At 40.7% G+C, this 27,970-nt stretch overlaps 1 protein-coding gene across 3 annotated transcripts in view; it reads right to left on the bottom strand.

Annotated features, from left to right (window-relative positions):
- Positions 1 to 26,477, bottom strand: part of ATG10 (autophagy related 10) — a 280,689-nt gene extending 254,212 nt beyond the window's left edge. For all 3 annotated transcript variants that reach the window (XM_025387734.1, XM_025387737.1, XM_025387735.1), the window contains exons 1-2: positions 26,219 to 26,477; positions 12,494 to 12,613 (exon numbers count right to left, since the gene is read on the bottom strand). In XM_025387734.1, the coding sequence (XP_025243519.1) occupies positions 12,494 to 12,601 (108 nt within the window). In that variant the 5' untranslated portion in view covers positions 12,602 to 12,613; positions 26,219 to 26,477. The remainder of the gene's footprint in view (positions 1 to 12,493; positions 12,614 to 26,218) is intronic.
- Between the last annotated feature and the right edge of the window lie 1,493 nt (positions 26,478 to 27,970).

The following is a 27,970-nucleotide window of genomic DNA, read 5'->3' as shown; positions in this document are numbered from 1 at the left end:
AAATTGTTTATTAGATCTAGGAGTTTTTGGGCAGAGACGATAGGGTTTTCTTGGTATACAATCATATTATCTACAAACAGCAATAGTTCAACTTCCTCTCTTCCTATCTGGATGCTTTTTCTTTCTTTTTCTTACCTGATTGCTCTGGCCTGGACTTCCAGTACTATGTTGACTAGGAATGATGACAGAGGGCATCCTTCCCTTGTTCTGGTTTTCAAGGGGAATGCTTTCAGCTTGTGCCTATTCAGTATGATGTCAGCTGTGGGTTTGTCATGGATGGCTCTCATTATTTTGAAGTAAGTTCCTTCAGTGCCTAGTTTGTTGAGGGCTTTTAATATGAAGAAATGTTGAATTGTATCAAAAGGTTTTCTGTGTCTATTGAGATAATCATGTGGTTTTGGGTTTTTTTAGTTCGTTTATGTGTCACATTTATTGATTTGCGTATGCTAAACCAACTTTGCATCCTAGGGATAAAACCTATGTAATCATGGCAGATTAGCTTTTTGATGTGCTGCTGGATGTGATTTGCCAGTATTTTTTTTTTTAGGATTTTTATATCAATGTTCATCAAGGATATTGGCCTCGAAGTTTTATTTTTTTTGTTGTTCTCTCCTCCTCAAGTTTTTGGAATAATTTCAAGAGGAATAGTACCAGTTCTACTTTATACATCTTGAAGAATTCAGCTGTGAATCCATCTGGTCCTGGGCTTTTACTGGTTGGTAAACTTTATTACTGATTCAATTTCAGAACTCATTATTGATCTGTTCAATTTCTTCCTGGTTCAATCTTGGGAGGCTGTATGTTTCCAGGAATTTATCCATTTCTTGCTGGATTTCTAGCTTGTGTGCAGAGGTGTTTATAGTAGTGTCTGCGGGATTTTTTTTGTATTTCTATGTGGTCAATGGTAATGTCCCCTTTGTCATTTCTGAATCTGTTTATTTGGATCTTCTCTCTTTTTTCTTTATTAGTCTAGCTAGCAGTCTATCTATCTTATTAATTCCTTCAGAAAACCAATTCCTAGATTAGTTGATCTTTTGTATGGCTTTTTTTTTTTGCATGTCAATTTCCTTCAGTTCAGCTCTGATTTTGGTTATTTCTATCTTCTGCTAGCTCTGGCGTTGGTTTCCTCATTTCTGTAGTTCCTCTAGTTGGGATGTTAGGTTGTTTATTTGAGATCTTTCTAACTTTTTGATGTGGGCATTGAGGGCTCTCAATAGTTTCAAAGAATGTCTTGATTTCTGCCTTAATTTCATTATTTACCCAGTCATTCAGGATCAGGTTGTTTAATTTCCATTAATTGTATGGTTTTGAGTGATATTCTTAGCCTTGATATCTATTTTTATTATGCTGTAGTCCAAGAGTGTGGTTGGTATGATTTTGTGGGTTTCTGTTTTGTTTTGTTTTTTTTGGCTGAGTATTTTTTTTATGTCTGAGTGTGTGGTCAATTTTAGAGTATATGCCATATGCAGAAGAATGTATAGTCTGTTGTTTTTGGGTAGAGGGTTCTGTAGATGTCTTTTCTCTGTTTGTCAAGTGTTGAGTTCAGGTCCCAAATATTTGGTAGTTTTCTGCCTCAACGATCTGTCTAATACTGTCAATGGGGTGTTAAACTCTCCTGCTATTATTGTGTGGTTACCTAAGTCTCTTTGTAGGTCTCTAAGAACTTGCTTTATGAATCTGGGTGTTCCTGTATGGGTACTTACATATTTTGGATATTTAGGTCCTCTTGTTGAACTGTGCCCTTTACCATTATGTAATATCCTTCTTTGTCATTTTTTATCTTTGTTGGTTTAAAGTCAGTTTTGTCTGAAATTAGAAGAGCAACCCCTGCTTTCTTTCTGTTTTCCATTTTCTTGGTAGATTTTTCTTCATCCCTTCACTTTGAGCCTATGGATGTCACTGCATGTGAGATGGGTCTCTTGAAGACAGCACATAGTTGGGTCTTGCTTCTTTATCCAACTTGCCACTCTGTGCCTTTTAATTGGGGCATTTAGCCTGTCTACATTCACGGTTCGTATTGATACATGTGGATTTGATCCATGTTATCATGTTGTTTAGCTGGTTATAATACAGACTTGTTTGTGTGGTACTTAAGTGTGTTTTTATAGTGGCCAGTAACAGTCTTTCCTTTCCATATTTAGCCCTTTCTCAGGACCTCTCATAATGCAAGTTTGGTGGTAATGAATTCCCTCAGCATTTGCTTGTCTGGAGAGGATCTTATTTCTCCTTCATTTACGAAACATAGCTTGACTGAATATGAAATTCTTGATTATAAATTCTTTTCTTTAAAAATGCTGAATATAGGCCCTCAAACTCTTCTGGCTTGTAGGGTTTCTGCTGAAAGGTCTGCTGTTAGCCTGATGGGGTTTCCTTTTTAGGTGATCTGCCCCTTCTCTCTAGCTGCCTTTAAAATTTTTTCTTTCATTTCAACCTAGGGGAATCTGATTACTATGTGTCTTGGGAATGGTCTTCTTGTGTAGTATTTTGCAGGGGTTCTCTGCATTTCCTGAAATACAGTGTTGGCCTATCTAGGAAGGTTGGGGAAATTTGCATAGACAATATCCTGAAATACGTTTTCCAAGTTGTTTGCTTTCTCTCCCTCTCTTTCAGGGATACCAGTGAGTCATAGGGGTGGTCTCTTTACATAACCCTATATGTTTCAGAGGTTTTGTACATTCTTCTTTATTTTTGTTTTGTTTTGTTTAATTGAGTTATTCTGAAGAACCAAACTTCGAGCTCCGAGACTCTTTCCTCAGCTTAGTCGATTCTGCTGTTAATACTTATAATTGTATTCTGAAATCCCTGAGGTGAGTTCTTTAGCTCTATCAGATCAGTCTGGATCTTTCTTAAAAATGGATACTTCTTCTATCATCTCCTGTATTATTTTATTATGCTCCTAAGAATCCTTAAATTGGGTTTCAATTTCCTTCTGAATCTCAATGATCTTCATTCCTATCCATATTCTGAATTATATTTCTGTCATTTCAGCCTGGTTAAGAACCACTGCTGAGGAACTAGTGCAGTTGTTTGGAGGTAAGAAGACACCCTGGTTTTTTGAGTTGCCATAGTTCTTGCACTAGTTCTTTCTCATCTGTGTGGCCTGATGTTCCTTCAATCTGGAAGATTTTAGGGGGCCAAGGCTCACTTCAGCCCTCCTGAGCTGTGTGCTCTAATTCTGAGGGGTTGGGTAATGGGCCCTCAGCTTTGTTCTCTGTCCCCCTGAGGTTATGAATCTGCTGCACTGGAGGAGCCAAGGTGTTCTCAGACCACTAGCCACAACACTCCGATGGGTGATGCCAACCAAAGTTCTTTGTTGGGCGGTGGCAGTGGGATCCATGTTCATTTGCACGTGCTAGCAGCAACAGCAGTGCAGCAGGGTGCATACTTGTTGGATGTGGCAGGGGACTGCAGGGCGCAGGGCTGATGGCCTCCATGTGAATGTTCACAATGGTGGCACAGGGTGAGAGGGTAGGGCCGCTGGCATCCCTGTGTGTGTGTGCACCAGCACTGGTGTCAGCGGGATGCTGGCAGATATGAGATCAGCAGCCTTCATGTGCACATTCACTTCTTATTACTTTTTATAGGCTAAGATATATTGAATGCTTCCTGTATATCAAGTACTCTGCTAAGTTCTTTCATATTTGTTTTCTCATTATCCTTATAATCATGTACATAGTAAGTATTACCATCCACATTTGCTAGATGTAAAAACTGAGGCTGTGAAAGAAAAAATAACTTGCATGAGGATACAAGTCATATCTAGGATTTAACCCAGTTCTAAACAGTTCCAAACGCCAAGGTCTTACTCACTATGATATTCTGTGTTCAAATTTTACCTTCAGTTGCAAACTTAACCTAACCTTCAGCATATGATTGCCATTTGCTATTGGTACATATTCCTTTTAAAGTGCTTCTTTGAAAAGCAACTACTAGAGGCCACGGGCCCTGGAGTCTAGAGCATGGCCTGGCAATTAATGACACCTAGGCATAGCCAGGCACAGTAGCTCACACCTGTAATCCCAGCACTTTGGGAAGCCAAGGTGGGAGGATCACTTGAGGCCAGGAGTTCAAGACCAGCCTGGGCAACATAGTGTGATCCCATCTCTACAAAAAAATTAAAAAATAGCCAGGTGTGGTGGTGCATACCTGTAGTCCCAACTACTCAGACAGGCTGAGACAGGAAGATCCCTTCAGCCCAGGAAGTCAAGGCTGCAGTGAGCCATGATCACTCCACTGCACTGCACTCCAGCACCTAGGCACTGACTTTAGCACCATTAACAATTTAGTAACTGCACCCCCATATTGCAAACAAAGAAACTGAGAACTAAACTGGTAAAGTGGGTCTTGTGAAGACTTTAAAAACGTAAGTAGATGTAAACATTTTAAAGGTAAATTAGTGGAAGAAAAATAAAAGTTAAGCAAAAATTAAGTAGTGAAGTAAATTAAATTAAACTAATTTTATTTACTAAAATAAATTTAAAGTAAATAATTAAATTTAAGTAAAAATCAAGTATTTAGCAATCACAGCAGAATCACAACTAGTTATCTAGATCTGCACCAAAATCCCCATTTATGAAAACTACTTCTGTAATTATACCTCTCTGGGTCTATGTAATTTCTCCACAACACAAATTATCTCCAGAAATAAAATCCATGCAAGCAATTCTCAAGTTTTATACACTGGACTTTTAAATAACCTACACATTTATGAATTGTTACATTAAGATACTTAAATTGCTATCTTTGCCAAATTAAGACATTTCTTCATCAGTTGAGGACATATGGACATTCTGAGCTTCTACAGGGTGGCATTGACTGCCAACAGATCACTTTCACCTCGGCCACCACTTTTGTCTGTACTTTAGTGTTTATATAATTATGTGAATACTTTAGCACATTTTGCCCTTTTTTTAATGAGTGGAAAACAGGAAATGAAACTAATGACACTTAAGAAGTAGGGCTCAAAGGGAATACAAAGTGAGAAATCATAAGGTAGCACAAGAGAGGCAAATCTTTTGCCTCAATTGATATATTAGATTTAAAGTTCTCTACTGTTTTCAGTTGTGTAGGTAAAGAACATGAAAAACTGAAGTGAGGCGGGCATGGTGGCTCACGCCTGTAATCCCAACACTTTGGGAGGCTGAGGTGGGCAGATCACTTGAGGCCAGGAGTTCGAGACCAGCCTGGTCAACACGGCGAAACCCCGTCTCTACCAAAAAAAATAATAATAATACAAAAGTTAGCCGGGCATGGTGGCGCACGCCTGTAGTCCCAGCTACCGGGGAGGCTAAGGCACGAGAATCACTTGAACCTGGGAGCCAGAGGTTGCAGTGAGTGGAGATCACACTGCTGCACTCCAGCCTGGGTGATAGAGTGAGACTCTGTCTCAAAATACACACACACACACACATGTGAAGTTTCTGAAAAATATCCTCAAAGGTTGCATCTTAAAAACAAGGTGAAATTCGAGATTATACAATGTTTTTCAGCTCTCTAGAAAAGAAAGCAGATCTGGGAGTCCATGAAGGCACAAAAGCAGAAGAACCACTTGGGATTCTTGGGACCTCTGTTCAAAGAATGTTAGGGACTCATTTATGCAATGTCAGGCTTGATGAACTAAAACAACAGTCTAACACCTTTGCTTGTAGATGTATTTTTATGATCCACCATGACAAACATGCACTGACCATGTGGTTATAGTGTGACCCTAGGAGAACATTAATAATTCACATATTTGCTCCTGTCATTTTTCCTAATATAAAAAGAACCAACTCAGCAAACTCACAAGGCTAGAGTAAGAGAGAATATTAAAAACTGCTGTGAAGATAAAGACATCAAGGGTAAAACTGATTATCCAAAATTAAGTAAAAAAGAGGCTTTAATTAAAGCTTATTAGCTTAATATGCTTACTTCTAAACAACTTATAAAAGCAGAGAGTAAGGAACTCAGAATTGCATTTGGATCCATAATCTCTGCACTTGGAGCCCTCCCTTCTGCTCCCCTACTCTCCAGTTTTTCACCACAGTCCTCTCTAAATCCTGCTTTGGGATCTGGTTTCTTTCTTCAATCCAATTTTTCCTGCTTTCTACCTTTCAGAAATTCATCAAGTTTTATAATCCCTTGATGATACATTTTTTTTTGTTTTCTAGTGCTGATAAAAGTTTACTTATTTATTTTTCAAATAGCTTTTCCTTCATTTTTAGGACTCTGGAGAGAGAGTGAAAGGAAATGAATTAGAGTGGACAATGAAGCTAGAAAGGTAGCAGGAAGCCACAATGCAGAGCCTGGAATACTCTGTGATGGAGTTTCTATATTATTCCGTGACAAGAAAGCTCAAACTGAAACAAGGAAAAAAAATCATATAGAAAATGGGACTCTTACAAAGATACTTTTTAAAGGATTAATGATGACAGAAATGTGTTGAATGAATTGGAGAAGAGTTGTCAGGCCATTGAAATGGTTCGGGTGAGAAGCTACATGGTCCTGAATTAGTGTAGAGGCAGCCGATATGAAACACTAATGAGATTATGGGCTGCCAAAGAAAAGACGGTAAACATTTTGGTAAGGCTCCTCTTGAAAAAGGAAGAGAGAATTCTCCTTCTTTGGCTCCCCCTTATAATCCTAGAGAAACTCAGATAATATACTATCAACTAGTACAGTATATTTGGTGCTAAATACACTTTTACAGAGTTTTCTGAAAATCAAACTACAACTTCATTTATAGCATTACTTCTATAATAAAAGACGCTGAAAATTTCAAACAACTAACTAAAAATTATAAGATGGCTTTCTATGTGTCAGAAACCAGGCTAAGGCTGGGCGCGGTAACTCATGTCTATAATCCCAGCACTTTGGGAAGCCAAGGCGGGTGGATCACGAGGTCAGGAGTTTGAGACCAGCCTGACCAACATGGTGAAATCCCACCTTTACTAAAAATACAAAAATTAGCCAGGCCTGGTGGTGCGCACCTGTAATCCCAGCTACTCAGAACAATGAGGCAGGAGAATCGCTTGAACCAGGGAGGCAGAGGTTGCAGTGAGCCGAGATCGCGCCACTGCATCACTGCATTCCAGCCTGGGCAACAGAGCAAGACTCTGCCAAAAAAAAAAAAAAGAAAGAGAAAGAAAGAGAGAGAGAGAGAGAGAGAGAGAAAGACACCAGGCTCAACACTTTGAAAGCAAAATAACACAACCACCATGTAAAGTAAGTAGTATTGTTATTCCTAGTTTACAGATAAAGCAAATAGAGTTTGGAGACATTAAGTAACAAGTCCAAAATCCAGTTAGTAAATGATACAGCAGGTATTTGAACCTGGATCTGCCTGTGAAGCCCATGTTCTTAACCACTATCTTTAATATCTGACAGACCATCATGGTAAACAATGGGTGTAACAAGTGTACCACCTTCCTGAGGATTTTGGAAAGGTTAGAGGTAAGGGAACAAGAATTATCCTGCCTAGATGCCAATAGCATTCCACCCTCACTGAAAAATATTGATTTAAAGTATTCTTATTCTGCATAGTTCCAGATATAAAAATTAAAAATATTTTGCCTACTTTAAGTTTTTTAGTAATTTATGTATCATTAATTCACACTGCTTTTCTCATCAACTTTGCCTGAAAAGTAATGTTTTACACCTTTCCATAAAGTTAAATTATACCAATTATCTAAATATTTTCAGGACTCTGTTTAAATTCAAAAAATAAAATGGGCCAGGCTCAGTGGCTCACATCTGTAATCCCGGCACTTTGGGAGGCCAAGGTGGGTAGATTACTTAAGGTCAGGTGTTCAAGACCAGCCTGGTCAACATGGTGAAACCCTGTCTCTACTAAAAATAAAATAGAATTAGTTAGGTGTGGTGGCACATGCCTGTAATCCCAGCTACTCGGGAGGCTGAGGCAGGAGAATCACTTGAACCTGGGAGGCGGACATTGCAGCAAGCCAGAAACGCACCACTGCACCCCAGCCTGGGCGACAGAGTGAGACTTTGTCTCAAAAAAAAAAAGCAATTTAATTTAATTTAGTTTTAAAAATAAAAAAATAAAAAAAATGGATGGTGCCAAAGTGATTGTGTGAGTGACAATAAAACCTGAAGGTATGAGGGACAATATATATATTCCTCTTTAAAGGAACCTTGGCCAGGCATGGTGGCTCACACCCGTAATCCCAACACTTTGAGAGGCCGAGGTGGGAGGACTGCTTGAGCCCAGGAGTTCAAGACCAGCCTGGGCAACATAGTGAGATCCCATCTCTACAAAAATTAAAAAATTAGCTGTCGCAGTATGTGCATGTGGCCCAGCTACTTAGGGAGCTGAGGTGGAAGGATCACTTAAGCCCAGAAGATGAAGGCTGCAGTGAGCCATGATCATGCCATTGCACTCCAGTCTGGACAACACAGTGAGACCCTGTCTCAATTGAAAAAAAAAAAATTAGCCAGGCGTGGTGGTACACACTTGTGGTCCCAGCTACTCAGGAGCTTGAAGTGGGAGGATTACCTGAGCTGGGGAGGTTGAGGCTGCAGTGAGCTATGATCACGCCAACCTGGGTGACAGAGACCCTGTCTCTAAAAACATAAAATAAAATAAAGGAGCCCTATACATAGGTATAGATAAGATTTTTTTTTTTTTTTTTTCTTTTTTGAGACAGAGTTTCGCTCTTGTTTGCCAGGCTGGAGTTGGCCAGGCTGGAGTGCAATGGCAGGATCTTGGCTCACTGCAACTTCTGTCTCCCAGGTTCAAGCGACTCTCCTGCCCTAGCCTCCCGAGTAGCTGGAATTACAGGCACGCTCCACCACATCCAGCTAATTTTTTGTACTTTTAGTAGAGAAAGGGTTTCACCATGTTGGCCAGGCTGATCTCGAACTCCTGACCTCAGGTAATCAACCTGCCTTGGCCTCCCAAAGTAAACAAGACTTTAAGAATAAGTTGCAGGAGCAAGAAGGGGCAGAGGGAGGCACTGGAAAGCAGGACTATGAGGAAACTTTATTGGGTGATGAATTTACTCTTGATTTTAGTAAAGGTTCACAGGTCTATAGATATGTCAAAACTTAATAAGTTGTACACTTTAAATATATGCAGTTTATTGTATGCCAATTACACGTCAATACAACAATTTTAAAAAATAATAAATTTCTGAGGCCTGAAAAGCAAAACAATAGTATAAGAATACTGTCTCCGAACAGTCCCAGAAAAAGACTTGAGATACTACATAATACAAGGAAAGGTTTGAGGATATAACCAAGTGACTGATTCACAATTCCCTTCAGAAAAATGGCACAGGATCGCAGAAATTAGGTGGCAAAAATACTAATATGCCCAAATTGAGAACACAAGAATCTGCTATGCCTAGAGCCCCTGTCATTAATTCAGTGCAATAGCATGTGCTGAGGCGGGGCTGGAAGAGAAATCACAGTCATACCAGACAGACACCCAATCCCAGAGGTCATAAACTGACCATCACATTGGGCATCACTGACATGTTTGGTTTGGTCCTCACTGTTGGAAAAATAATCTTTTTTAATTAGTTGCCAACATTTAAAAATTCAGAGATCTCTCCACCCAAATCTGAATGCTTAACCTTTCTCAAAATATCAAAAGATCTGGTAACACTTGGACCCCTATTTCCAACCTAGCAATAGGCCAGGCACTCTGGTCAGCCACAGACTTCTGGACTCAGTCTTCCTATTGTTCTGTCCCTGGAAGCTTGACCCATTTATTGTAATGTTTCAACACTATCTCAGTGCTCATCCCCTACATGAAAGTGAACTACACTTAATTAGAGGTGTAACTCCCACTCCAAAAGGTAAGGAACTTTCCTACCTAAGCAAGCAGTGGCAGCCAACAGAAGGCTAGACTTAAGCATACCTTTTTAGAGAAAGGTCAATAATGAAAACAAATCCTGAAAACCAGTTCTTGGGGCATTAGTTTACAACTTCAGTGGAGAAACTTGCGACAGAATTTCCCTACTGAAGATCCTTCTCAGCCCCAGCCCCCTCACCCTTCAAACACAAATGCATACACAGTCCCAGCTCCTTCCTTAGCCTTCCCCTCCCACATTCTGCCAGGTAATGGAATGGTAACAGGAATTTTTATCATCTTGCCTCCAGCTTAAGATGAAGAAAAATTTCTTTAAAAAAAAAAAAAACTGGTGAAAAAGCAAAGTTCCCAAGGAATAATCACACAAATTATTACAGGTCAAAAGGGGTCAGAAACCTATACTAATTCAATAAATAATCAATATTTTATTTAATCATTTTATAACAAAAGCATAAATATTAAATCACGCTCAAGGTAAGATTTCTTATTATCACTTAACATTTTTCTAGTCAATGCATAAAATAATAGAGAGAACTATCACAAAGAAGTCAATTTAAAAAACAATAAAAAAAAACACCTCTTAGTTTGCGGATGACCTCATTCCAAGAGAAACCACTGAAAACCCATGAAAACAAACAGGGAAATTCAATAAGGTGACTGAATGGTTACAAAATTAATATACAAAATTACAGTTGTTTCACATCAGCAATAATCATAGAAAAAACAAGATGAATAAAAATTGAAACATTATAGCAAACAAAACTATAAAATATACCCTGGAACAAAACCAATGAGAGGTGCTAGCACAGTCACGTTATCCTGGAGAGGGAGACTTCCTGAGGGGTGATCAACTGTCTAGTTGCTACTTAGAGAGTGGGACTGGACTACCACAAAAGATTGACCCTACTCTCTGAAATGTGCATAAGCCGCCTTGTCAAAGTTCAGCCTGCACAAGACCCAAGAGGAAATCATGGCTTGTTTCCCCAGTGACACTCTGGACCTGATCAAAACCTACGCCTCCCGGGTCCAGTTCTGAATCATAGGAAATCCAACCGAAACTGTTCATTCCTCAGAGTGTATACAGTAAACAGATCCAACCAGCAGAGAATCAGGATTCATCACTTTTCAGGAACCGGGTAAAATGTTAAGTAGAGAAAATTTACCTATTCTCTAAGGAAGGGATTTTAAGGAACTCTTTAAAAAGCTTTTGACAGAGGCCAAGCGTGGTGGCTCATGCTTGTAATCCCAGCTCTTTGGGAGGCTGAGGCAGGGTGGCTTGAGGTCAGGAGTTCGAGACCAACCTGGCCAACATGGCCAAACCTTGTCTCTACTAAAAATACAAAAATTAGCCAGGCATGGTGGTGGACACCTAAAATCCCAGCTACTACTTGGGAGGCTGAGGCATGAGAATTGCTTGAATCAGGAGGCAGAGACTGCAGTGAGCCAAGATTGTGCCACTGCACTCCAGCCTGGGTAACAGAGCAAGACTCTGTCTCAAAACAAAACACAACAAAAAAACAGTTTTTGACAGAGAACTAACTGTAAGTGTGGAAATAAGTACATAGGCCTTTTACATTATTATTACTGAACCGAACCAAGAGAAAAAAAATACTTTGGGCCAGGTGTGATGGTTCACGCTTGTAATCTCAGCACTTTGGGAGATGGAGGTGGGCAGATCACTTGCGGTCAGGAGTGATCACTTGAAACCAGAAAGGCCAACATGGTGAAACCCTGTCTCTACTCAAAATACAAAAATTAGCCAGGTACAGTGGCATGCACCTATAGTCCCAGCTACTCGGGAGGCTGAGGCACAAGAATCGCTTGAACCCAGGAAGTGGTGATTGCAGTGAGCCAAGATTGTGCCACCATACTCCAGAACAGAACAAGAACCCATCTCAAAAAAGCAAAAAAAAATTTTGGGGCTGGGCGTGGTGGCTCACGCCTATAATCCCAGGACTTTGGGAGGCTGAGGTGGGCAGATCACTCAAGGCCAGGAGTTCAAGACCACCCTGGCCAACATGGCGAAACTCCATCTCTACTAAAAATACAAAAAATTTAGCCAGGTGTGGTGCTGCACATCTGTAGTCCCAGCTACTAGGGAGGCTGAGGCACAAGAATCACTTGAACTCGAAAGGCACAGGTTGCGGTGAGCCAAGATCATGCCATTGCACTCCAGCCTTGGGGACAGAGTGAGACTCTGTCACAAAAAAGAAAAAATATTTTGAAATATGTTTATATTAATAGGAAATTTCCAATTAATACAGTCCTCAATATTTCAGAATTTGTGATTGTTTATGGTTTGGTTTCAAGATTATCTTTTTACTCTCTAGACGAAAGTAGTTTCCTAAGAATATTAACTTAGGATTGATGATTTGAAGCACCACAGAAACATCTGTTTATATTCAAATAATTAATATGCTAATTTCTATCTATTAAATTAAGCAGGTTACCTAAGGACTTTTCAAAATAATACTTCATTAGCCTGATAATAATGAATATATATAGTTGAAATAAGAAAATGGACATCTGTTGTAAGACATCCTTCAATTTAAGCCTTTTACTAAATCAAACCAGTTTTCATACCTTAATTTCAATTATGGAGGTACATATCAACAAACCAAAACAATACAAAACAAAAAATCCTCTTTTGAGATAGAAAACAAACATTTCCATTCTTACCTTTGATGGTCTCCATTCCCAACTATCACCTATCTGTTGTGAATGTTTAATGAATTCTGCACAATAATGTTGGAATGTTTTTTCTCCAATGAACTCATCTTCTTCCATGTTAAATGACAACTGTAATATAAAAACTAAGTATTAGCATCAACTTTAGAATAATATTGAAAGGAATTCTGCTAATTGATTTATTTCTGTCAATAAACCAAAATTTGGGATGTAGAATGGCCTCAAGGCCACTGAAAAATGGTTTTGGTCAGGCGTGGTGGCTCACACCTGTAATCCCAGCAATTTGGGAGGCCAAAGCAGGAAGACGGCTTGAACTGAGGAGTTCGAGACTAACCTGGTCAACATAGCAAGACTCTGTCTATATACAAACTAAAAAACAGCCAGGCATAGTGGTGTGCACTTGTAGTCTCATCTACTCAGGAGGCTGAGGCAGGAGGATCACTTGAGACCAAGCGTTCAAGACTGCAGTTAGCTATGATCATGCCACTCTACTCCAGCCTGGGTGAGAGAATGAGACCCCATCTCAAAAAAAATAAAAAAGTGTTTTTGTTTTTTCTATCTTTGTCACCTTATCCCCATTTTTTTGTTGTTGTTTTTATTTTTGTTGTTGTTTTTATTTTTGTTGTTGTTGTTATTGTTGTTTTTGAGATGAAGACTCGCTCCATCATCCAAGCTGGAGTGCAATGGCATGATGCCGGCTCACTGCAACCTCCGCTTCCCAGGTTCAAGTGATTCTCCCACCTCAGCCTCTCGAGTAGCTGGGATCACAGTTGCATGCCACCACGCTGGCTAATTTTTGTATTCTTAGTAAAGACAGGGATTCACCATGTTGGCCAAGCTGGTCTTAAACTCCTGACCTCAAGCGATCCACCAGCCTCGGCTTCCCAGAGTGCTGAGATTATAGGCATGAGCCACAATGCCCAGCTTTTTCTGTTTTTATATTCCTGTTCCTGTATCTTTGGTGCTTAGCATAGTAAACACTCTAGATGCTTTTGTTCAATTGAATTAAAATCATATAAACTGCAAGGATTTTAAACCCCTGTTTGGCTCCAAGGTCAATGATCTGTCTATACTAGCTAATTCCTAAACCAGTGTCATTTCTGATTATTCAAATTTAGTATAATCTATGTAAGTTTGTTCATTCATCCAACAAATACATAGTGAATATCTATTAAGTAGCAGGCACTGTGCGTAAGTAAAAGTTAGGTATACAAAAATGAAAAAATATATAGTCCTTGCCTTGTAAGAGCTCATATTCTAACAAAGGGAGATAAGAAATACAAATAATTACAGTAGGAACTCTCTTATCCAACCTCCATCTAACCAACTTGCCAGATTAATCGACACTGACTCATGTCTACAGCGTGCTGATCATGAAGCACCTCTGCTCCCATCAGTTAACTGTGTGTTCACAAACCTTATTCTCCTATTATAAATATATACTGTAATTAAATGTTAAACAAACCAGAACATAAGAGTAAAAAAGAGGGCAGGGCGTGGTGGCTCACCCAGCACTTTGGGAGGCCGAGGCGGGCAGATTATGAGATCAGGAGATCAAGACCATCCTGGCTAACACGATGAAACCCCGTCCCTACTAAAAATACAAAAAATTAGCCGCGCATGGTGGCGGGTGCCTGTAGTCCCAGCTACTCAAGAGGCTGAGGCAGGAGAATGGCATGAACCTGGGAGGCGGAGCTTGCAGTGAGCCGAGATGGTGCCACTGCACTCCAGCCTGGACGACATAGCCAGACTCCGTCTCAAAAAAAAAAAAAAAAAGTAAAAAAGAAGGACAACTGATATTTGTATAACCAAATGCCTTGGAAAGATTTGATAAAAGTGAGTCTCTCTAAGAAAAATAAACTGCTATTGAACTAGGTATGGACAATACAACTGAAAAGATTGGTGGGGACAGGGGAGAGAAAAGATTCCAAGCTTTCTGCCTTTAGGTGGTGGTTCATTGAGTAAGACAGAGGTCTCTGGAGGAAGAAAAGGTTTGGGAAGAGAGATGGGTTTAATTTGGCCATATTGAGTTTGAATTTGAAATGTCTGTGGAATGTCCAAGTAAAGGGGTCCAGCAGGCATTTTGAGGTGTGTCTTGAACTCAAAAGGAAAGAGAAATCTGGGCTGGAAATACCGATTCTATATCAACATTACGTAGATGGTAACAGAACCCATTTCATCAATCAGAGAGAGAATGCAAAACTAGAATAGCAAGAGAAGACTGATATGGTGCAGTCAGAGGAAATTTTTCCAAATGTATGATGATCCTGACATATACTGAAAGATACTAAATCAAAGAAAAATTAACTTTCGTTCATAAAGAACACTAATATACTTACTAATATTTTTAAAACTCCAACAAGACTCTTAGTTAGTAACAAAACTGAACAAAGCAGGCCAGGCGCGGTGGCTCAAGCCTGTAATCCCAGCACTTTGGGAGGTCGAGACGGGCGGATCACAAGGTCAGGAGATGGAGACCATCCTGGCTAACACGGTGAACCCCGTCTCTACTAAAAAAAAAACAAAAAACTAGCCGGGCGAGGTGGCGGGTGCCTGTAGTCCCAGCTACTCGGGAGGCTGAGGCAGGAGAATGGCGTGAACCTGGGAGGTGGAGCTTGCAGTGAGCTGAGATCTGGCCACTGCACTCCAGCCTGGGCAACAGAGCGAGACTCCATCTCAAAAAAAAAAAAAAACCTGAACAAAGTAGCCTAAGCCCTCCAGTTACTTGAGGTTTACTGAAGTATTGAAAATACTTAAACATAAAATTTCATTCAATAGCCATAGTGTATCTAATTAACAGCACTGTGCTACGAGCAAGATGACTGAACATCAAAACACTAATTGATATTTGGTTGAATACTTTTAAAATTATCTAAGGACTAGGCTTTGCTGAAGGATGCTACATACAATAATACAAACACTTATGGCTTGATTACAAAATTAGGAAGTATACTATATTAAAAAGATATCCATCTCAACTCGATTCATCATAACATACCATAATGAAATATCATGGAATAATTATTGCTTTTTTGCTCAAGAATATTTCAACTCAAAAATGTAAATATAATTCAATCAACATTTTTATACATAGTTTTCAAGTTGTAATACTTTCTGGTCCTCTACCAAATTCATAAACTAGCAGAGGCAGAAATTTGAATCAGAACTTCCTATAATGAAATGGATGAAAATATGGCTAAAAATGAAAATAACCACAACTGTGGCTTATTAAGCAATAATAGCAAGAATACTTATTTTGCAAATTGAAAAACCTTAGATATGTGAACTGCATATGTTTCCAGACTTAAGTTATCTTAAACTAAATTCACACTACAGGTGACAACAGTCACTCAAGTGAACTCTCAGTAAAAAGATGAATTTCAGTTCTCATCTCATCCTAAACAATGAATCTCTCATTTCTAGTTGTAAGTAAAAGTTAGAAATGAGTCAGCACTCCTTGTGTCATAAAGTATAAGTTGTTTTGTTTTGTTTTGTGTTTTGGAGACGGAATCGCCCAGGCTGGCATGCAGTGGCATGATCTCAGTTCACTGCAATCTCCGCCTCCCGGGTTCAAGTGATTCTCCTGACTCAGCCTCCCAAGTAGCTGGGACTACCGGTGCACGCCACCACACCAGGCTAATTTTTTGTATTTTAGTAGAGACTGGGTTTCACTGTGTTGCCCAGGCTGGTCTCGAACTCCTGAGCTCATGCAATCCACCCACCTTAGCCTCCCAAAGTACTAGGATTATAGGTGTGAGCCACCACGCCCGGCATTAAGTTGTTATTAACATCCATTTTGCTTGAGACTTACTCCAGCTGAAGAATTGTGTTATTTTGTTCTTGTTTTTGTTTTTGTTACGTAACATTCAATCAAAACCTTTTTCTAACTGCTTTACCAGAGACTAAAGATTGGAAAATAGAGTAAGTTTCCCCGCCAAGTGAGGGTGTCTTTCCAAACTCTAAGTTAGTCCTTAGACTAGAAGCATAGAAGATGTTTATTCTGCTGCTGTTCAAATATATCTTTCCAGAAAAGCAGCCTTAGTGAATTCTAACACTATATAATCATTGTTTAAATGATCCTTTTTAATTGAAAACAATTTTTTCACTACCACTCTCCATATTGTTTAATGTGATTTTTAATATAATGTGTGTGGAACTAATTCTTTGTTATTGTTTTAGTTGGAGCCGTTGATTTGATGAATCTATAAATCAATGTATATCAAAGTCATAATAGGACTAAAACACTATAAGAAATATAACTAAATTTCCCGGAACTTAAGATCATTTACAAAAATGTGATTACCACAGAACATGCTATGCATACATTTAAACATTAAAAATCATTTTTGACTAATAAAGTAGGCAATTTCCTGAATACTTGTCCCTCCTAGCAACAATTCCACATTATTTATAACTCTAAGTGTAGACTCTTTTTTAAAAAACATGCAATATCAGCTAGGAGAGTTAAACATCAACCCACTACTTTTATGGCAATTTGGCTTGAATTCATTTAGATTAATTTAATCACTTACCTAGCAAGGTCCTTAGGCAGTGGTCCTCCAATTTTAGAGAGCAAGGAAGCAACCACAGTGCAAATTTAAATGCAGAATCCTAAGTCTTGGCCGAAAGATAACCTGATTCTGAAGACCCCAAAATAATTACTTTTAATTAGCACTTGGGATACTTTCAAAGGGAATCATGCTAAAAGACTAGCATGATCCCTAGACAAAAGATGAATCATTTTGACAGGGCTGGTAAAAGACCTGGATTTCAAGACATTTGGCAGCCTGGGTGGGACACAGAAGGCATGGCCCTGGGCAATCCAATAAAATAGCACAGAGATATATCAAAAGAGAAGTCGGATCAGTCCTGACAACAGATGACCAGCAGGGCTCAATTCTCCCTCCTCGCCTTCCCATTGGAATACATATTCCAAATCAAAGTTTAAATAAGAGGCAACACTGTACCTAGCCTAGAAATGAGGAATCTCTGTTGGTAGCTGAGGCTTGCTCTGACCTCTCTATCACTAGGTCAGTTGGGAAGAGGGTCATTTCACCCTCTCCCATTCTGTATTCCCTTCAGAGAAACAGATCCTGAGTTGCCCCTCCCCTCCTGGTTTCTAGCCCCACTGGTAATTCTCTTTCAAGGCAGTTCTCGCCCAGTAGTGCAGTGTGCATGGCCAGATGTGGAAGGTAAAGCCCTGAGGTGCACTGAGTACTGTGCAGCGAGTGACAGGTTTGCTGCAGGAACAGGATGAGCTCTCAAAATAGTACAGTCTCACCACTAACATCCCAAAAAACTAAAAAAACAAAACAAAACTATAAACTATTTCAAATCATACAAAAACACTTCCCTCATTATAGTTACAGGACCGAAAGATTCAACACTAGGAAAGGAAGATCTCTCCTGAGTATAGAAAATGATCTATCCTTCATAAATTTGGTTGTACCCATTCATCTGCTTTCCAAGCTAACAAAAAGAGGAAGATTCCTCCAGCTTCTAAAGGTAGGGAGAGAGAGAAGGAAGGAACGCTTGGTCCCTCTGACCAGTCAACATGCCCCTCTTTTGTCAAGGTAAGTAAACCAAAACACAAGACCTTTAAGTAGCTCTTGCATAACAAAAGAGGGGCACTACCAGAAACAGGAGGAGGTAAAGCTTGCTCCTGTAATGGGCTTACACTAGGAATATGGAAATCAAACTGAGGAATTATCTACTCTATGTTCCCAATTTTAAAAAGAAAAAGTTTAGAAAGGGAAAGACCTCATCTAAAAGCAAGAGATGAGGAAGGAAAAACAGCTGAGATTAAAAAGGAAACTGGATAAGAAAAAACTGGAAGGAAATTCAAACATGTAACAGTAGAGATATAAATTCTACATTCAAGGCAACAGAGAGATGTATAGAAGCCGGAAAAAAATCACATTCGAGTTTCAGTGTATAAGCACACAAGATCCTCTCCAAATACACAAAAGAAAAGAGACCATGATGAAAACCATGCATATTGTTTGATGGGAAGGACAAAGAACACAGGTCCAACCTACAAATAACTGGAATTTCTGAACTACAATCATAAGCAAATGTACAACCGAAAAACTGTTCTAAGATGGGGGAAAAAAGATTTAAAAGATTTACCTATAAACTGAAAGAATTCACCATGTTTCTTAAAAAAACAAAGCTGCTAGAAAGAAACTTATGCCTAAACATAGCCTGGTGGAATATCTTAATTTAAAGACTAGAAAGAAAAAAAGATGCAGGCAAAAAAAAAAGGTTTACCTACAAGCAACAAAAATCAGGGTAGCCTCTGCCATCTTCACCCACTGCAATGAATGCCAGAAGATGATACAGCAACGTCTACAATGTCTGGGGATTTGATTTACACTTTGTATCTTAGCATCTATAACAGATAAGCAAACAGTAATTTTTTTTTTTTTTTTTTTTGAGACGGAGTCTTGCTCTGTCACCCAGGCCGGAGTGCAGTGGCCGGATCTCAGCTCACTGCAAGCTCCTCCTCTCGGGTTCACGCCATTCTCCTGCCTCAGCCTCCCGAGTAGCTGGGACTACAGGCACCCGCCACTTCGCCCGGCTAGTTTTTTGATTTTTTAGTAGAGACGGGGTTTCACCGTGTTAGCCAGGATGGTCTCGATCTCCTGACCTCGTGATCCGCCCGTCTCGGCCTCCCAAAGTGCTGGGATTACAGGCTTGAGCCACCATGCCCGGCCCGTAAATTTTTTTTAAGTTGTAAATGAATAAAAGAAAAATTCAGACCAAGCACAGTGGTTCATGCCTGTAATCCCAGCACTTTGGGAGGCTGAGACAGGAGAATCACCTGAGGTCAGGAGTTCAAGACCAGCCTGGCTAACATGGTGAAATCCCTTCTCTACTAAAAATACAAAAATTAGCCAGGTGCAGTAGTGTGCACTGTAGTCCTAGCTACTCCAGAGGCTGAGGCAGGAGAATCGCTTAAACCCAGGAGGCGGAGGTTGCAGTGAGCTAAGATTGTGCCACTGCACTCTAGCCTGGGTGACAAAGCGAGACTGTCTTAAAAAAAAAGAAAAAAGAAAAAAAAATGTAAAAATTTGAATGGACTTATTCTATATATCTCTTCTCATTTATAGTACCTTTCTTCAACTTTCAGGTCTATTCACTTCTTGGTACTTTTCTTACACAAACTGATGTATACTTTGGGAGGCCGAGGTGGGAGGATCACTTGAGGCTAGGAATTCAAGGTTGCAGTGAGCTATGACCGTGACACTGCCCTTCAGCCTGGAGACAGAGCAAGATCCTGTCTCTAAAACAAACAACAACAACAACAACAAAACCCACAGATCTATGTGACATCCAATCTTTCTGATACCAGTATCATTATTTTTATTAAAAGATTTTAATTTTTTAATAATAAAACTCTGCAAGCACCTAAGAAAAACTGTTCCACCACTGATGACAATTTGAGCTGATCCACCAGCTCAAACTGTCTTGCTGTCTTTGAACAGTGGGTGGTAGGACTAGTACAACAAACTCTAGTCAGCACATATGCCAAGATTCCCAGAATTAGGAAATAAGGAGATAATGGGGTATCCTTGGCCAAAAGTATCCAAAAAATAAGAGACAGAAAGGAGCAGTGGCTCATGCCTGTAATCCCAGCATTTTGGGAGGCCAAGGTGAACAGATCACCTGAGGTCAGGAGTTCGAGACCATCCTGACCAACATGGTGAAACCCCATCTCTACTAAAAATACAAAAATTAGCTGGGCGTGATGGCAGGCGGCTGTAATCCCAGCTACTTGGGAGGCTGAGGCAGGAGAACCACTTGAACCTGGGAGGCAGAGGTTGCAATGAGCTGAGATCGTGCCATTGCATTCCAGCTTAGGCGACACAGCGGGACTCCATCTCAAAAACAAAAAACAAAAAAAGGACCAACACAATATCAGAAGCTACAGAATCAGTACCAGCCAGATGATAGAGCAAAGTGCCTTTAAAATATACTACCAAGTGCCATATTTTTATTTTGGAAAATTAAAAAAAAAAAGAAATGGTTGAACATTTTTGTAATGAAAGACACATTCTCTTTAAATTTTTCTTCTTGCAAACGTCTTTGTTCAGAGATGAGACTAATGTGCCTTCTATTTCCACAAGTTTTTCATTCATTCACTCAGTACCTACAATACCCTAGTGCTTGCTGTGAGTGTCCTCCTAGAAAAGAATATCAAACTTCCTGGCAAAACTGGGGAAGACTCCAAAACTTGGAGCTCTGAACACATGAATTCAATTCTTAAAGAACTGAATTTCGAAATTTGAGTAAGGGCCAACCAGGTGGAGACAAAGTCACTCCAAAAATATGGAGGAGCTCCTGCAAAGACAGGGTCTGAAAAGAATGCAAGGTTTAAAAATAAAACAAATGGCAGTGGATGCAGCATAGCTTGGATGGAGTAGAGTATGGGCAAATAAGGTCAACGGTTCCCAACTTTATGGGGAACCCACTCTTCAAGGGGCTGCTTGGAAATAAATGGGATCATATTGGATTGTCAAAAAGAAAAGAAGTTAGAGCTTGCCATTGCCATTTAGTACTGACGGACCAGGTAAAATAAACATTCTACGATGTGCAGGACAATCCCACACAGTGAAGAGTTGTCCGTAAAAATGTCAGTAGAGCCCCCTTTGAGAAATACTGGGAAGTAGGTAAGGAATTAACAAAGTCTAGAGAATTTAACTCTAGGGCCTCAGCATATCCTTTAAAATCTGAGATCACGGCCGGGCGCGGTGGCTCAAGCCTGTAATCCCAGCACTTTGGGAGGCCGAGACGGGCGGATCACGAGGTCAGGAGATCGAGACCATCCTGGCTAACACGGTGAAACCCCGTCTCTACTAAAAAAATACAAAAAACTAGCTGGGCGAGGTGGCGGGCGCCTGTAGTCCCAGCTACTCGGGAGGCTGAGGCAGGAGAATGGCGGGAACCCGGGAGGCGGAGCTTGCAGTGAGCTGAGACCCGGCCACAGCACTCCAGCCTGGGTGACAGAGCGAGACTCCGTCTCAAAAAAAAAAAAAAAAAAAAAAAAAAAAAAAAATCTGAGATCACAACCTCCATTTCACTCACTAAATATTTACTAAGTACTAAAAGATAAACTAAGGCACATTAAAATTTTAAAGAGTTTATTTGAGGTCAGGCACAGTAATCCCAGCACTTTGGGAGGAAAGGCAGGTGGATTGCTTGAGCCCAGGAATTTAAGACCAGCCTGGGCAAATGGTGAGATCCTGCCTCTACAAAAAATACAAAAATTAACCTGGCATAGTGGTGCATGCCTGTAGTCCCAGCTACTTGGGAGGCTGAAGTGGGAGGATAGCTTGAGCCCAGGAAATCGAGGCTACAGTGAGTCATAACTGCACTACTGCCCTCCAGCCTGGGTGACACAACAAGATACTACCTCCAAAAAACAAAAACAAGAAAATGTTTATTTGAGCAGACAATGGTTAACTCATTTATGCAGGAGGTTGCAAATTTTTTTTTGTGAAAAATCAGACCTTGGCGATGACCTTGAGCAGGATATAAATAACTCCCACAAGCTTAGCATTCCTATAATGGAGCACTAGGCATATTAATGAATTAGTCAACTCCAGAATGCAAGCAACATGGGGCTGCACCAAAGGGACACAGTTAAAAAGCTTTTGTAGAGTAAACGGCACAAGAAAGGCCAAGAAAATCTATGATTGGTCAAAGTGGAGTAGTCTTACTTGGATCATTCCAGTAAAAGTCAGTGGTTAGAGGTTAGTTGGTTTCTGATTGGTTAAGCTACAAGTTTCATTTTCCTAGAATAAGACCATTTAGACTGAGTTGGGTGTAAGTTTGTTTATGTAGGAACCCAGGGCACTGGAGCTTCCTCAGGCAATGGCCTCCCAATTATTTTAACACAGGAAGCTGTTTTTGCTGGGCAATAAATATGTTTCCTTCTTTCCTTTGACCATGATGAAGCTTGGAACTTTGTGGCCTACCTTTAACAACTGTACAACATTCACAATATATTTTCAGTATAACTCACCCTAATCACATCTTTCTATTCAAGTTTCATATTTCCACAATCTTGATTTCTCTTTATTTTTTATGTTATTATATATTATATAGTTTATAAGCTACCTCAAATACTTTTGGAACTAAGCTACAAAAGTAAAATGAAAAAACAGAAAAGAAAAAGAAAACTAGATAGTAAGATGAGAAGAAAAAAATATTACACGGAGCCCCCAGATCATCCTGAGAGGTTTAAGATACTTTTTTTTTTTTTTGAGAGAGAGGGGGTCTATGTCACCCAGGATTGAGGGCAGTGGTGCCATCTCAGCTGACTGCAACCTCCACCTCCCAGGCTCAAGCGATCCTCCCACCTCAGCCTTTTGAGTAGCTGGGACCACATGTGTGCACCACCATGCACAGCTACTTTTTTGTATTTTTTGTAGACACAGGGTTTTGCAATGTTACCAAGGCTAGTCTCGAACTCCTCAGCTAAGGCAATTTGCCTGCCTCAGCCTCCCAAAGTGCTGAGATCACAGGCATAAACCACTGCACCCAGACTTGGTTTAGGAGACTTTCAAAAAGAAGTATAATACAGTCTTTGCCTTCAATAGTTTGTAATCAAACATTTTTTTTATTTTTCAGAATACACATTCTTTTCAAAGTAATCAAATTTTTAGGTAAAGATTCAAATTGAAAAGAACATCAGAGAATAATGGATAATAAAAAACAGTGATAAATTACACAACCACTGAAGAATTAGTATGGATTAAAATAATTAAAATTGCATGTATTACTATGTATTAAGAACTGGTAACAAACACTCAGAGCAACTTTTTGAGGTAAATTACTACGATTTTCTTTATTTTATAAATAAGGAAATTGAGACAGAGAGGGTAACTTGTCCAAGATAAGACAGCTGTTAAGTGTAGCAATTTGACCTAAGGCAGTCTGGAACCAGAGCCTGTGCCCTACAGGAGTTAGATTTCAGTTAATCCTTGAATTATAGGAGGATATAGAAAGAAAAATAGAAGGGATGGGGGCAGTGGCAGTGAACCTTGGAACAGACTGAAATGAGGTACACCAGTAAAGAACCTGAATGGAGAGTATAGATTGAGGGATATTGAGAATCTAGGGACAGGGTGCAGGAAGTTTACAGTCTTAAAACTCAAAGGAAGCTTGGAGAGGTTGCTCTCGCCTTTAGTCCTCACTACTCAGGAGGCTGAGGCAGGAGGACTGCCTGAGCCAGGAGTCAAGGCTGTGTAGTGCCTTCTAATTGTGCCTCTAAATAGCCACTGCACTCCAGCCTGGGCAACTTACAGAGACTCCACGTCTTAAAAAAACAAACCAAAAAAAGAAACCAAAAAAACCCAAAGGAGATTCCATTTAAAACAGTTGGTAACAGGAAACCATTGTAGGTTCTTGAGCTCAGAAGAGATGATAAAAAGGTTTCCTCGGAAAGATGTTACATGACAGTGATATGAAATAACCCTAGCTTCAAAGCTAAACTCCTATTACTAAGCACTCTTCCTGGATCTTATAAACCTATGTGATCAGGTAAGCACATTAGAGAAGTCTTGTCTCTGCAGTTTTCAGCAACCATTCCCTAATCAGAATTCCTTCAGGTACAGCTTATTCTCCTATTCTCCATTCCCCAACTTTCTAATTGTTTTATTATACTCAGGCTGCTTGTCCCCTGAAAACATTTGTTTTCAACAGATAATCACCAAATGATCTCTATGGCTTTTTTTTTTCTTCTTAAGATTCCCTGATTATATTTATGATTCAAACACAACCTCCTGGGTCCCAAACACATCTCTAGGCTTCAAAGATAATCATCAAATCAAGCCCATCTTAAGAAATCTTCTGTTAAGTTTTACTCTCCTTGTTTTTCCTAAAGGGCTGCTTTACCTTTCTCAGAAATGTATTAGGCATCAGGAACTACTGTCAACATATAGTTTGTCACAAAACATTATACATAACTTGAACGGCCCACCATGTAGCAAAATCTCAGTTAACCTTATCATAATAAAACAGGAGGTGGCAAGGGAAAAGCAGGAGACAGGGGAAATAATCTTTTAACACTCCACATTCAAATGAATGCAGTTTAGAACTACTGTTTCCACTAATTTCTTCAATTTAAAATATCAATAACAATTTTTAATCTCTGCAATCTGCAAGACTTTAATTTTAATTTCTCAATACTCTGGATTTATTTTTTGTTCAAGGTTCTGTAACATTTCCTCTGGTCACTGTTTAACCCTTCGGAAGCAATGAGAAAGGATTCTACTTGGGGTCCTAAGATGTATTTGAGTACCACACAGGGCCGATGTCCTCCCATCCTGAGAAGCATAAACTTGTTTTTGCCACTAAAGAATAGTGACCATTGTCCAATAACAAAAGTTATAAATATGATTCAAAATGAACCTGTGACAAAGACTTATTAAACTCACAATGGAGCAAGCTGAATGGCTTAGTGCGCTCAAAAGCATTTCAGGAACTGAGCATAAACACTGAAGAAAGGATAAGTTTGATAGGTTAGATAGAAAAATGGTTAATATCGGCCGGGCGCGGTGGCTTATGCCTGTAATCCCAGCACTTTGGGAGGCCGAGGCAGGCGGATGGATCACAAGATCACGAGTTCAAGACCAGCCTGTCCAATATGGTGAAACCCCCGTCTCTACTAAACATACAAAAATTAGCTGGGCATGGTGGCGGGCACCTGTAGTCCCAGCTACTTAGGAGGCTGAGGCAGGAGAATTGCTTGAACTCGGGAGGCAGAGGTTGCAGTGAGCCGAGATCATGCCACTGCACTCCAGCCTGGGTGACACAGCGAAAATCTGTCTCCAAAAAAAAGAAAAAAGAAAAATGGTTAATATCCTACAACGCAATAGAACTACAACCTTTAGGAGTACTGTATTTTTTTTTCTATCCCACTCAAATAATTTGCATCTCCATTACTCCAAAAGATGTGAACTACAAAGCCTAGGCCCTAATCAACATCATCATGTCAAACAAAATACACTCCCCTAGACATCTAAATCATCTTCAGGTGGGCCTATTAAACAGGCTCCATTTTGACTCTGAAAAAAACATGCTGTCATCCTTTTGCCTTACTTCCAATACTTTTGTAATTTTTACCACGAAAAGTTTCTATAAATCAGTCAACTATTCCTTTATCATTCTCCCGCCCTCCCCGCCAATTCTTGATTTTATAGGTTTTTTGGGAGGTTTAAAAAAAAAAAAGAAAAACCTGTTGGCTCTAAATACCAAGTTATTCCTCCTGATACTTGATGAATCCGAAACTTCAAATTAAGTTGGACTCAGCCACCGGAAACCCCAGTAATTTAATACTGTTTCAACGTCACATGGCCAAAGATTTGCTATCAGTATGTGGATTTTAAACACAAGGTAGTAACTACCCACTTCGAGGGTGCTGCAGCAATTGGGTACTGGGCCAGGAGTGCTGGTGACACCGTGTGCGCGACGGGGACTGGGTCCCGGGGAGGGAGTGTCCTCGCCCTTCCCCGCTCGCCCCGAGCGCGGCGGCCAACACAGGCCCGCAGTTCACCGGCGGGGACCCGCTTCCCCGGCCTTTTGTTCAGGACTGGGCTGTGTTCCGCCTACCCACGCGAGCCCTTCCTCCCTGTCCTAGGAGTAGGGCGAGGACCGTGTGGGAAGCAGAGCCGGGAGGCGGCGACCGGCAGGGGCTGTGGGAATACTCACCCCGCTCCGCTCGGCCCCTGACCCCGCAGCCCAGCCCGGAGAGGGCGGGGCGACGGGGCCAGGGGGAGGAGAGCTGGAGAGTGGAACCCAGCGCCCTGCGAGGCCACCGCCGCGCCAGTGCCCCTAGGGGGCTGAATGATGGGACTATGGGGGCCTCGAGGACGGAGGAAGACCCAAGCCAGCGCGCCCCGAGGCCAACCAGAAGTGGTCGTGGCCTCCTTCAGACAGAGCCACCAGCGGCCGAGTCGGAGCGTGCGCATTGCGCCTTCCCGTGCGCCGTGGGGGCCGCCTAGCGCAGGCCGGTGACGTGATCGGCCGCGCGCTCCGGGCAGGGGCGGGGCTGGGACCCAGGCCGGGACTGGGAGGGGGTGGAGAGGAGGGAAGCGAGACTTCCCTGCCGCCCGCTTCCACTGCCTCCAAGGCCCCGCCCCTCGCTTCGCGGGCAGCTCTCGTCCCCCCCACCCCCACCTCCAACCCAGCGCAGGCGGTGCTCTCCGCGGAGCACAAAGGCGGCTCGTTGAGTGGGGAGCGGGTTACTAGCAGCCCCCTAAGAGGTTGGAGAGCCGTGCCAGCATTCACACACTACAAAAAGTCCTGTAAACACCACAATTAAGCACAAGCATGGCTACCCCTTGAAAACTTACGGATGGAGGGAGAAGTTAGGAATTCGAATATTGACAATAGTACCATCTGTGGCACATATCCCAGAGGAGAAAAAAAAAAAAAAACTAGCAGCAAAATTAAATTGGGGCGAAACGGTGGGGATAAAGACTAGAAAAATGTAAGAGTAACAGGGGTAATCGAACTGAAATAGCAGACATCTGAAAGAAAACTAGCATCTGCTCCTTCTAACAACAGAGTTAAATGTGTTGGAAATGAAAGGAGAAAATGCAGGCGAAGAAGTGAAAGGAAAACCTGCCTTCAAACTACATGACATGGTTTTGATCTTGTACTACAGTTGTATAAGATGTCATCATTGGAGGAAACTAGGTGATAGGTACACGGGACTCTAGGTGCTGTAGTATTTTTGCAGTTTCCTGTGTCTATAATTATTTCCAAATAACAAGTTTTCCTTTTAGACAGAATACTGATTAGTGGCGACCAGGGTGAAGGGCTGGAGGAAGGGGTTGACTAGAAAGGTGCTTGAGAGCTTCTATACCGTGATTGTGTTGGTGACTAAACCACTGTTTGACGAAACCCGTAAGAGGTATAAATTTTACTTTACGTAAAATAGTTTAAAACTCAAAATGGTGCGACTAATAAAAATGAACTTACACTAACTTTTTTTTAGCAACTATGGCTATAAATTAATTGGTAGCTGCCAATTTAGATTATCCATTTAATTTTTTTAAAAGCACAAGGCAGTGTGTTCTCAATGAGAGCTTAAGTAGACCAGGTATCTCCATCAACTTTAAGTATTTACCTTAAAAACGTATTTCACAGATGAAAACAAGAATGTGGCTGGGCGCAGTGGCGCACGCCTGTAATCCCAGCACTTTGGGAGGCCGAGGTAGGAGAATCTCTTGAGCCCAGGAGTTCGAGACCAGCCTGGGCAACACAGTGAGACCTCATCTCTACAAAAATGTTTCAAAATAAGAATACATTTTTTAAAAAAAGAATGCACTGCTTTACATCGTACTCAATATTTTAGAAACGCAGCGCACCAACCACCATGTTAATTAAAAAAAATTTTTTTGCACTGGAGGTGTTTTAAAGTTTCATAATTCACATGCCAAAAACAAAGAAACTAAA

The sequence above is a fragment of the Theropithecus gelada genome, chromosome 6 (genome assembly GCF_003255815.1).
Source record: "Theropithecus gelada isolate Dixy chromosome 6, Tgel_1.0, whole genome shotgun sequence".
Classification (NCBI taxonomy): Eukaryota; Metazoa; Chordata; class Mammalia; order Primates; family Cercopithecidae; genus Theropithecus; species Theropithecus gelada.
This window is presented reverse-complemented; position numbering and strand designations above follow the sequence as displayed.